General features: G+C 36.4%; 1 protein-coding gene across 6 annotated transcripts in view; it reads left to right on the forward strand.

Moving 5' to 3' along the window:
- The window catches only part of IFT80 (intraflagellar transport 80), a 152,596-nt gene that overhangs the window by 72,744 nt on the left and 67,082 nt on the right, over window positions 1-12,770 (forward strand). For 5 of the 6 annotated variants that reach the window (XR_004435284.1, XM_033202814.1, XM_033202803.1 and 2 more), the window contains one exon: window positions 12,491-12,670. The exons of the other annotated variant lie outside the window; for it this stretch is intronic. Coding sequence is in view for 4 of the 5 variants with exons in the window: in XM_033202814.1 (XP_033058705.1) it covers window positions 12,491-12,670 (180 nt within the window). In the remaining variant the exon portion in view is untranslated. The remainder of the gene's footprint in view (window positions 1-12,490; window positions 12,671-12,770) is intronic. 6 annotated transcript variants of the gene reach the window in all.

A 12,770-nucleotide genomic window follows, 5' to 3' on the forward strand; every position in this document is an offset into this window, starting at 1 on the left:
GAGCTGCAACAAACATGGAGATAGCTCTTCGATATATTGATTCTTTTCTTTTAGGTATATACCTAGCTGTGGGATTGCTTGGTTATATGGTAGCTCTATTTTTAGTTTTTTGAGGAACCTCTAAACTGTTCTCCAAAGTGGTTGTACAAATTTACATTCTCACCAGCGGTGTATGAGTGTTCCCTTCCCTCCACATCCTCACCGGCATTTGTTATTGCCTGTCTTTTAGGTATAAGCCATTTTAACTGCAGTGAGATGATATGTCATTGTAGTTTTGATTTGCATTTCTCTGATGCTCAGTGATATTGAGCACCTTTTCATATACCCGTTTGCCATTTGTATGACTTCTTTTGAGAAATGTCTATTCACACCTTTTGCCCAATTTTTTATCAGATTATTAAATTTTTTTCCTGTGGAGTTGTTGGGTCTTCTTATGTATTCTGATTACTAATCCTTTGTCAGGTGGGTAGTTTGCAGATATCTTCTCCAATTCTGTGAGTTGTGTGTTCACTTTGTTGATTGTCTCCTCTGCTGTACAGAAGCTTTTTTAACTTGATGCGATTCCATTTGTCCATTTTTGCTTTGGTTGCCTGTACTTGTGGAGTATTACTCAAGAAATTTTTGCCCAAGTCAACGTCCTGGAGATTTTTCCCAATGCTTTCTTGTAGTAGTTTCATAGTTTGGGTCTTCAGTTTAAGGCTTTAATCCATTTTGACTTGATTTTTGTATATGGTGAGAGATAGGGGTCTAGTTTCATTCTTCTGCATATAGATATCCAGTCTTCCCAGCACCATTTATTGAAGAGACTGGACAAAGACTTTAAATCAGTGATCTTAAATATGCTTAAAGAGCCAAAAGAAAACAGATCACAGTCTGAACAAATAGAAAATACCAGTAAAAGGATAGAAATTATACAAAAGGAATATTATAGGAATTCTGGAATTGGAAAAAAGCAAAGGATAAAAGAAGGGTACATACCCCCAGAAATGCAAAATATGTTGTCTCTTTAGTAATGAGTTTTATGCAGATAAAAATTACAATGTTATGCCATTCCCATTCATCAGAAAATGGAGAAATGGGGCTCTTTGTGGAACATTGATGGGAACATTAACTGGCACAGCTTTTCTCAAGGATAATTTGGTAAAATCTGTCAAGAGCTTTGAAACTTTTGACATAGCTATTACTTCAGGGAAGTATAAAAGTACATTGCATATTAATTTGCTCATTTATTTTCATATTTATCAATTCTTTTACAAATATTTATTGAGAGTCTGTTAGATGCCAGGCACTTGCCCTAGTTGTTAAAGAAAATCCATAAATAAAATAAATTCTGTGTTGTTGAAAGTTTTTATTCCATCAGATGAAAGACTATAAACAAGCAAAAGTATGAGTGCTATAAAAATTAAGCTGGGCAAAGGAGATGGCATTATTTTAAGTGAGATGATCAGAGAATATAAAAACAAATGTAGAAACTAAATGTACATTACTGGATGGTAAGTAAAATAAATATGGTACAAATGAATTACCTTTGGGATAAAAATTAAAAGTCATAGTACCATAATGTTTTCTATATTACATGATAAATTTTATTTTTACCTTTGATTTTTAAGAAATGCTTGATTCCAATTGTAAGGGCACAGATGTTCAAATTAACATAGTTATTATAAATAAATAAATTATACAGTATATTAATTATGCTGTATTAAACGATAGTATCCAAGGGGAAAGATCTAAATATACAAAGTACTTGGCCTCATTTTTAATTAGCTGACATTGTTGCTTTTATTTATCAGCAGGTGGTGCTATTGCTTGTGTAAGAGATAACTTTTTTGTGATTCTCATTTTCTCTGTCTTTGAATATTCGGTTAGGCATTATAATAAAAAGGTATCTACCTGTTCATCTTTTCAATTAAAATAACTGCAATGACTTACCATCTGCAGTAATTGCTCCTAAACATCAGTTAATGTGCCCTAAATGAATGTAAGAAACTTTGCATCTATTTTCTCTTCCACTTAAACTTACTTTGTAAATGTACAATTTTATGAATTGAATTTATTGAACTTGGCCAAAGTTTATGCTTTTTTTCCCCCAAGAACACAAATCCACTTTTATTTACTTTTCGTTAGCTTAAATCCTTGAGGGGTACAGCATCACACAGATTCTGTGTCCAGTGGCCTTAGCAGGAAGATTTCTTTGGATTTTGGCACAAACCATGCTCCTGTTTCCATGGGCCCAAATTATCTTTCCACGGATTACTCTAGTTTGTTTGGTTTGCCACCAGGAGTCACTATGTTCTTTGTTTTGTATACATAAGCATATCTCTTGCCCAAATAGAATTCAGTTTCATCTCTAGCATAAACATCTTCAACTTCAAGAAGAGCTGTGTACTCCCTTTGGTTCTGGAGACCCCACTTAGAGCAAGCAAACATGATCTTGTACCACAGCCTTCCAACCTATTTCCCTTTTAGACATCCTGTTCCCTGCAGGCCTCCACAGGCTCCAAGATGGCAGAAAGAGCCAAAGATTATCCTTTTGAGGATCCTTCAATGTAATACTTTTATACAGGAATAGTAAAGATAAGGGTGAGGTTGGCATTGAGGAGATACTTTTAAAAGTCTCTATAGTCAAGTCATGTTTTTTAGTTTAAATACTTACTTCCCTGTTGAGAAATAACCTGCATGCCTAAGCAATTCGACAGAATACAGAAGGAAAAAATAGTCTCTTTGCTCAAAGGAATGTATCATTTTTTGATATATCAACACTTTATAAAAGATTCTGAATTGTTATTCCCTATATTGTGCTGTTTAATATGATTGCTTATTTTGTTTTAATGTAAGAGTAGCATATTAGCATGTTTGTAGAGCCTGGAGTCAAGGCTCCAGCGGTGAGTTTACAAAGTCAAAGGCCTCTTCTGGGTCTTTACATTTCTCATCTACAAAATAAATTGTCTAAGCTAAATGATTACCTCTCTCTTTTCAACTCCATGATTCTGTGATACCTTTTCCATGGGCATTGGACATCCTGCTTGCTTCTTCTTATAAGTATTAGTGTATTGATTGTTTCTTTGTTTTTTAATATGAAGTTATTATATAGGAAGAGGCAACACTGCAGCCTTTTCTCACTGCCAGAAGTGAGAAAAACACAAGCAGTGCTGGAGAAGTATGGCTGATCTTATGACTTCAAACTTACTCTGTTTTCTTTTAGTTGAAGAAAGTATAAGAAACCATTAAGTAAAAAGGAGATTTGGTTATAAGGATACAGGGATATCTTCCAGAAGCCAGGGAAAGGATATAGCCAGACCTCAGGAATCAGGAACTGGAGTGCTAGGAGAACACAGAAAGTGCCTGTTCTCTTTGTGTCTTTTGTCTCTGCTTCTGTCTGTATATCCAGGTCCTTTTTTTCTTTTCCAGTGGATTGACCTTTTTTACCCCCCTCAGTTTATGTGCTGGAAAGTGACCTGTGTTAACGACTCTCAAGTATACATTTTTTTATTTGAGAGAGCAGTCAGACTGAGACAAGAATCTTAATCCCAATTTTAAGCACTCCCTTAGGGAAGGGATCACTGACTCAGCTTAGGTTTGGTACACATGCCTGGTCTAATGAGTTGTGTCTAGGCAGGTTGGGGTAAGTGTACCTATTTTGGTTATTTTTTTCTTTTTAAAAGCAACTTCTTCAATAACTTAAAATGTTTTCTTTTGGATATCTTTAATAATCCAGTGCCACATGCCAAGTTCCTACCACCACTTGGTGACAACATGGTCACATGGTCAAAATATTGTTTAGGTTTTTTTTTTTTTAAATCATTGTTAATAAGTCCTTGAAAGCCAAAACCACAAATCGCAAACTACATTTAAAAAGTGGTAAGACTTTAGGAGGCCAAGGCAGGCAGATTGCTTGAGCCCAGTTCAAGATCAGCCTGGGCAACATGGTGAGACCCCCCATCTCTACAAAAATTACCAAAAAAGAATTAGCCAGGTGTGGTGGCAAGTGCCTGTAGTTGTAGCTACTCAAGAGGCTGAAGTGGGAGGATTGCCTGAGCCCAGGAGGTTGAGGCTGCAGTAAGCTATGATCGCGCCACTGCACTCCAGCATGGTGACAGAGTGAGAACCTGTCTCAAAAAAAAGAAAAAAAAGTAGTAAAAATATCATTTTATGTGTTTATGCTCATATCTAAATATGAATCTTTAGAAAAAAAGGAATATATTTTTACAATCCCCAAATTAACTGCTATATTCTTCCTAATGTAACTTAATGACTGGCTGAATAATAGGCCTCCAAAGATACCCATGTGCTAATCCCCAGAACCTTCGAATGTGTTACCTAATATGGCAAAAGGAACATTGCAGATGTGATTAAGGGTAGGGACCTCTAGATGGTAAAATTACCCTGGATTATCCAGTCATCCAATGTAATCACATGAGTTTTTTTTTTTTTTTTTTTTTTTTTTTGAGGCAGAGTCTCGCTCTGTCGCCCGGACTGGAGTGCAGTGGCCGGATCTCAGCTCACTGCAAGCTCCGCCTCCCGGGTTTACGCCATTCTCCTGCCTCAGCCTCCCGAGTAGCTGGGACTACAGGCGCCCGCCACCTCGTGCCTGGCCAGTTTTTGTATTTTTAGTAGAGACGGGGTTTCACCGTGTTAGCCAGGATGGTCTCGATCTCTTGACCTCGTGATCCGCCCGTCTCGGCCTCCCAAAGTGCTGGGATTACAGGCTTGAGCCACCGCGCCCGGCCATGAGTTCTTAAAAGCAGAGAACCTTTCCTAGCTGGGGGTTAGTGGACGAAGATGGACAGATTCAAAGTAAGAGCAGCTCTACCTGCTGTTGCTGGCTTTAAAGGCAAAGGAAGTAGACTACAAGCCAAGGAATGCAGGTGGCCTCTAGAAGCTATGAATGGCCAGCAAGGAAATGGGGACCTCAGTCATACAACTGCAAGAAACAGTTCTGCCCACAATCTGAATGATCAAGGAAATGGACCTTCTCCCAGAGCCTCCAGAGAGGAATGCAGTCCTGTTAGCACCTTGATTTTAGCTCAGTGAAACTCATGTTGGGTTTATGACTTAGAGAACTGCAAGATAATCAATTTATGTTTTTCTAAGCCTCTAAATTTGTGGTAATTTGTTACAGCAGTAATAGAACACTGCAGATATACCTGCAAAGATATAAACTATATCTTTGTAACTGCATTTTAGGGCCAATGTTAGCAATGAGTCATGTAGGTAGTAGATAACTTGGAAAGGATTTCACCTTCTTCTTACTGATAAAAAAATTCCCTCACTAGCTTTATTGCTTTTATTTAAGAAATTATTTCTTAAAATATAATAGTATCATGGGAGTAACACATTAAACTTATTTTTATCAGGTCCTTTTCTAAGTAACGTGGCTAGCTGAGAGCAGACTTCAGAGCATGTGAAGAGAGGTATAGAATATTTTTGCCCAGGAGATGGCCCTTTATGGAGAGATTTTGGCTAATTGTAGAACACCCTCAAGGTACTGGATATTTGAGGAAATGCCAGTGATATTTGCTCAGAGCTAAAAACCAAATTCGTCAGCCTCACACTTTTTCAAGACTGCCCTACCTTTAGACAAAGTTGTTGCTTGAAAGAAAATTGGCCTAAGGGAAAAATAGAATGCAAAAATAAGTTTTAAACTCTTTTATAATCATGTGTTTGTGGTATTAATAGTGTTATTCTGAGTATCTATATTGGTGTCTTAAGAATTGGGATTTTTAGGGCTGGGCGTGGTGGCCCATGCCTGTAATCCCAGCACTTTGGGAGGCTGAGGTGGGTGGATCACCTGAGGTCAGGAGTTTGAGACCAGCCTGGCCAACATGGCAAAACCCCATCTCTACTAAAAATACAAAAATTAGCCGGGTGTGGTGATGGGTGCCTGTAGTCCCAGCTACTCAGGAGGCTGAGGCAGGAGAACCTGGGAGGCAAAAGTTGCAGTGAGCCAAGATTATGCCACCGCACTCAAGCCTGGGTGACAGAGCAAGACTCTGTCTCAAAAAAAGAAAAAAAAAAGAATTGGGATTTTTTTTTGCTGAATCGAGTTTGACATCAGCCTGAAAAACATAGTGAATTGAAACTCTATCTCAAAAAAAAAAAAGAATTAGGATGTTTTTGGCTAATTAAAGGAGATTCTGGGGTAAGATTGGTGAGGGTAAGTAGAAATCCGATAGTTCCTGGATTGGAATGGAAAACATTAGAGTTTGTTTTTTATGTTGAAAAAATTACCTCTTTCTGTCCACTAAAAAGACCTAGAAAAGCAATGATCAACTCAGTAATTGTGTCCAATCACTTGTGGGCATTCTTTAAATAATATTTTCCACATTTTTATAACATGAACCAGAGCTCCACTGAGAATTCCCCATGTAAGTCAGGAAATCTAAAATATGAATCTGGACATTTTATCATACTAGGAAACAAGGAAAGTGTCTAAAAAAAGAAAAGCTATGAGAATCTGTCAAGAAGACTGAAAAAAAAAAAAAACCCAAGTTGAAAGAGATTTGACTGGCTAAAAGTGAGCCAATTTGAAACAGGCACAGTAGCTCACGCCTGTAATCCCAGCACTTTGGGATGCCGAGGCGGGCAGATCACAAGGTCAATAGATCACAACCAGCCTGGCCAATGTGGTGAAGCACCGTCTCTACTAAAAATACAAAAATTAGCTGTGCGTTGTGGCAGGTGCCTGTAGTCCCAGCTACTCTGGAGGCTGAGGCAGGAGAATTGCTTGAAGCCAGGAGGCGGAGGTTGCAGTAAGCCAAGATTATGCCACTGCATTCCAGCCTGGGTGACAGAGCGAGACTCTGTCTCAAAAAAAAAAAAAAAAAAAAAAGTGAGCCAATTTGAGCATTCTATTTATTGAAACACATCAAAGGTGTATATACCAACTGGTATAACGAACCGCTATTTACCCATTACTCAACTTCCAACAATTATCAACTAATAACATATCTCATCTGTACCACCACCCACTTAAGCAAATCCCTGGCATCCTATCATTCTGTCACCAAATATTTTAGTATATATCACTGAAAACACAAAGTCTATTGTTAACCTAACCTCAATACCATTATTAAATCTGAAAACAATTAACAGCAATTTTTAAGTATCATCAAGTATCTGGTCACTATTCAAATTTATATTTTTGAAAAGTGATACAATCATGTACCACATAATAACATTTTGGTCAGTGACAGACTGCATGTATGGCAGTGGTCCCATAAGATTATAATGGAGTTGAAAAATTCCTATTGCCTAGTAATGCCATAGCCATCCTAGTATCATAGTACAACACGTTACTTACGTGTTTGTGTTGATGCTGGTGTAAACATACCACTGCGCTGTCAGCCATATAAAAGTACAGCATGTACAATTATGTACAGTACGTAATACTTGGTAATGATAATAAATGATTGTGGTACTTGTTTATATATTTCTTATACTATCCTTTTTATTGTTATTTTAGTGTGTACTCCAATTTAAAAAAGAAATTAACTGTAATACAGCCTCACACAGGTCCTTCAGGAGGTATTGCAGAAGAAGACATTGTTATCATAAGAGATGACAGCTTCATGCATGCTATTACCCCTGAAGACCTTTCTTTGGGCAAGATGTAGAGGTGGAAGACAGTAATATTAATGATTCTGACCCTGCGTAGTCCTACGCTAATGTGTGTGTTTATATCTTAGTTTTTAACAAGAAAGTTTAAAAAGTAAAAAACAAAACAAAAAATTTTAAAGATAGACAAAAACATAAAGAATAAGGATATAAAGAAAATATATTTATACAGCTGTCCCAACATGTTTTATTTTAAGCTTAGTGTTACTACAAGAGTCAAAAAGTTTAAAAAATTAAGAGGTTTATAAATTTAAAAAGTTATAGTAAGCTGAAGTTAATTTGTTATTGAAGAAAGAAAAATACTTTTTAATGAATTTAGTAGCCTAAGTATACAGTGTTTATAAAATTGATAGTAGTATGCAGTAGTGTTTCAGGCCTTCACATTCACTCACCATTCACTCCCTGACTCACCCAGAACAACTTCCGTGCCTGCAAGCTCCATTCATGTAAGTGTCATATACAGGTATACCATTTTTTATGTTTTAGTGCTGTATTTTATTATACCTTTTTTTGTGTTTAGGTATGTTTAGGTACACTACTATCGTTGTGTGACAGTTTCCTATAGTATTCAGTACAGTAAGGCGCTTGATAGGTTTGTAGCCTAGGAGCAATAGGCTATACCATATAGTCTAGGTGCTATATTATTTATATTTGTGTAAGTACACACTATGATGTTCACATGATGAAATCACCTAATAGCCCATTTCTCAGAATGCATCCCCTTCATTAAGCAACACATGATGGCAACTAACTGGAAATAATAAAGAATTTATCCTGCCTTTGATATATATACCCCAGGGTAACCAAATAGGTGATGAGAAGATATTTCTTTTTCTAAAACTATTGTAGTTAGTAAGTGAAGAAAAGATTAGAAGATTGCCCATTTTGCAACCCTACTGAATTAGTAGATGTAGGCAATGATCGTTATTTACTAAAAGCATAAGAAGAAAGGCAACAGATGTTAATTGCTTCCTACTGGAAGTACATGTCATTACTCTTATTCATGTAATGCTGTCCCAGCATCCATTTTGTTGTCTTGTCCCTGACTTTTGACCCACCTATTCTAAGATAGTCTCCATCTAGATAGATAAGGCCCCATACCCCGAACTGTTTGATCACCTTCTACTTTTAAGTGTTAGGAACCTGATAATGTAATCCCCAAGTTCCCGTGCTTATCCTTGTGCTCCCTTCAATCAACCCCACCTAGGGGTCGCCAGGGGAAACCCACCTAGGTAACACCCTGCACACCAATAAAAACTTCCACCCGAAGGTCTCACCCTCTCTCTCTTGCTTCCCATCTGCTGGTTGAGCGTTCATGTTCTTGATGACACCCCACACCTTCCCATTGGCTCTGCCTTCTCGCTTAGACCTATGAGTAGTAAACCTAATCTTTCCATGAATGTTCCTCACTGTGCCACACAAAACCTAACTTAAATACCTCACTTAACAAATTGCAACAGTATACAACATCACCTATGAAGTTTTCTTGCCAAAAATATGGAACCTGAATCTGATCAAGACTCTAAATCTAACTACTAATTTACAGGAAATAAAGGAGACAGAGGAAATGTTAAATAGCACCATGAGAATGCAGAAGCCAAAATCCAGACTGGGAAATTTTATAGGACATACGACCCAGTTTCTTCAACAACCACAAAATTACAAGGGGAGGTCAGGCATGGTGGCTTATGCCTGTAATCCCAGCACTTTTGGAGGCCAAAGCAGGAGGATCACTTGAGCTCAAGAGTTCAAGAGCAGCCTGTACAACATAAACCTCATCTCTACTAAAAATAAAAATCCCAATGTCTTGGCATGCACCTGTGGTTCCAGCTACTCAGGATGCTGAGGTGGGAGGATCACTTGAGCCCCGAGATTGAGGCTAGAGTAAGCTATTGCGTCACTGTACTCCAGCATGGATGAAAGAGCAAGATATTGTCTCAAAAAAAAAAAAAAAAATTTACAAGGGTAAAAAGATGTGGAAGGAGAACATATAGATCTTACCCATCAAACATAGTGGTTGTACCTTATTTGCATCTTAATTGAAACAAACTGGAAACAAATTGGAAAAAAATGGCAATTGGGAAATTTCGAACAGTGACTTAATGATGGTATTGAAGTTGGGTTTAAAAAGTCTTTTGTCTTTTTAGTGATATATAGTAGTTCTTCCTTGTCTGTGGCTTTGCTTTCATGATTTTTCAGTTACCTATAGGCAACTATGATCTGAAAATATTAAAGGGAAATTCTAGAAATAAAAATGCGTTTTATATTGCACACTGTTCTGAGCAGCATGATGAAATCTCAAGCCATTCTACTTTGTTTTCCCAGGACATGAGTCATCCCTTTGTCCAGTATATCCACTCTGTATACACTGCCCACCCGTAAGTTAGTTAGTAGCTGGCTTAGTTGTCAGATCTACTGTCACAGTATTTCAGGGCGTGTGTTCAAGTAACCCTTAGTTTTCTTAATAATGGCCCCAAAGCACAAGAGTAAGGATGCTAGCAATTCAGTGTGCCACAGAGAATCCATAAAGTGCTTCCTTTAAGTGAAAAGGTGAAAGTTCTCAATTAGAAAAAGATGGTATGCTGAGGTTGCTAACATCTATGGTAAAAATGAATCTTCTATCCATGAAATTGTGAAGGAGGAAAAATAAATCTGTTCATAGTGTTATATAGACAGTACAGAACTCTCTGTGGTTTCAGGCCTCCACTGGGGGTCTTGGAACCTATCCCTGTGGATAAGAAGGGACTACTATGTACTGAAATATTTATTGATAAAATGATGTGATAGGGATTTGCTTCAAATAATCTGGGCCATGGAGAAGTGGATGGTGGTACAGAGGAGATGAGAATTAGCCATTAGTTGATAATTGTTGGAAACTGGGTAACAGGTAAATGGGGGTCTATTATGCCAGTCATTCTCAAAGTGTGGTCACTGGCCCAGTAGCTTCAGGACCCTCTGGGAGCTTGTTAGAAATGCAAATTTTTTTACCCCAGCCCACATCCACTAAATCAGACACTCTGGGGTCGGGCCCAGGTATCCATGTTAACAATCCTTCTAAGTAACTCTGATGCACACTAAAGTTTGAAAACCACTGCTTTGTATTATTATTCCTACTTAAGTTTATGTTTGAAATTCAAAGAAATAAAAAGTGCAAAAGAAAATAATTAGTTTATGAATATAACAAGCCAAACTAGGAGAAGCTGGTTTAGAGGCTAAGACAAGGTTGTATAATTGTCTTAATAGTTAGCCGATGACACTGAGCTCCCAGAGATTATGACTTATCCCCATGGTTAAGGAAGGAGTGTTATATGAATGTATGGTTTTAAAATAGAAATTAAACTAAGATCTCTGTTTCTTCTACACCATGAGGATAGACTAGATTTAGAAAGAGAGATATGCCATAAGCCTATATGTTAATATATCAAGACTCATTTGTCATTACCAACCACTTTTAATCTTTATGTAAAATAGTATTCATGTAGTGTTTCATAATTCTTTTTTGTCAAACACAAATGAATTAATTTCATTTTATCGCCCAAAGCAGGTTATTAGCATCTTTGAAGTTCCCAGTCTTCTACAGTTATTTTCAAAAGATGACTTCAAATATTATATGTATTCTTTTTTTAATTGATTCTTAATTTTTGAAAAGGAAGTTTCTAGTATTTTCATACTGCTGATGAAGCAAAGGTTATGGTTTGTTCATTATCTTCTCCTTGATAACTTTATTATTAGGCCTTTACTGAAGCCATTAAAGCAACAGTTAGTGGCTCTAAAGCTGGAGGGTGGGGAGAGTTGTAAAAGAATGTCAGCAAGGGGTCAAAGAGACTTTCAGTATGTTTTTGTTATGTATGAACTTTTATTAGGAATTTTAAATTCTTGTTTTGTAATAGTATCAATTAGTAAATCTTTATATTTTTCCATTCCCCCAGATTAGTTGTCAGAGTGAGCCTGTAGCTAATAATGAGTATTTCTGGAAAAAAATAATGTAAAACAAACAAACAAATTCTATCTATCTATCTATCTATCTATCTATCTATCTCCAGCCAAGAGCAACAACAACAAAATCAAGACTGTGATTATACGCTGTAAGGCTGGAGAAATGGAAAGAGAATATGAAGAGAATATGTATATAAGTTTAGTCAAATTAATCATCCTAGCAAATAACATATGCTGCATCTGAAAAATGAAACAAGTGCATATAATACCATGTATTAAAAAGTTTGCTTTTTTCTATGTCTTACTTATACACACACACACAAGAATCTCTTTTGTCCTATTTAATGCTTATTGATATCTCTAAATAACTTTCTCAGATAGATAGGTTCTAGGAGAGGTTATACTTACTGCAGTCTGTTAAAAAAAAAAAAAGAAAAGAAAAGAAATAGATCCAGTTTCGTGTAATTTCATGACTTAGGATGTGTGTTAGAGCTATTTTAGTTACATTGTGTGTTGAGTTTCAATTTTTTTGTGACATTCTTAAAATATTGTAATGAGATTTTTTTTAGATGTAGAGACTATATATTAAGAATGAATAATAAGATGTCTTTGTTTTTTCTACAGAATCTTTGTGTTTACCTATTAAGTATTATTACTGAAAAGGAATAGTAAACATTGAAATGATGTGGGTTTTTTACAGTTCTTGAGATATTTCTTTCATACACTGTTTTATCATGATGTTCTACTGTGGACTTTAACAATTACATCTGTATTTTCCGTTCAGTACACTGTAATTTTAGTAAGAAAAATATTTTAATAATTCCAGAACTGATATTCTTTTAAAAATGATCTTAATATATTGTCATGTGCCTGATTTAAAACTTCCTAAAAATTTTTTTCAATAAGTCCATTTTTTTCTTGTTTTCTTCTCCCCTAGTGGTCATATGCATTAGAAAAACCCAACACTGGCAGCATATTTAATATTGCGTGGTCTATTGATGGCACTCAGATTGCTGGAGCCTGTGGAAATGGACATGTTGTTTTTGCACATGTGGTGGAACAACATTGGGAGTGGAAAAATTTTCAAGTAACATTAACTAAAAGAAGGGCCATGCAGGTATGATTATGTTCCAAGGTTGATTAAACCTGCTTCTTTTCATATTAGTTAACTGTACAGAATATGGAATTATCTTCATTAATTATATTTAGTCAAGCTT

Source organism: Trachypithecus francoisi, unplaced genomic scaffold (assembly GCF_009764315.1).
Source record: "Trachypithecus francoisi isolate TF-2019V2 unplaced genomic scaffold, Tfra_2.0 Lachesis_group0, whole genome shotgun sequence".
Classification (NCBI taxonomy): Eukaryota; Metazoa; Chordata; class Mammalia; order Primates; family Cercopithecidae; genus Trachypithecus; species Trachypithecus francoisi.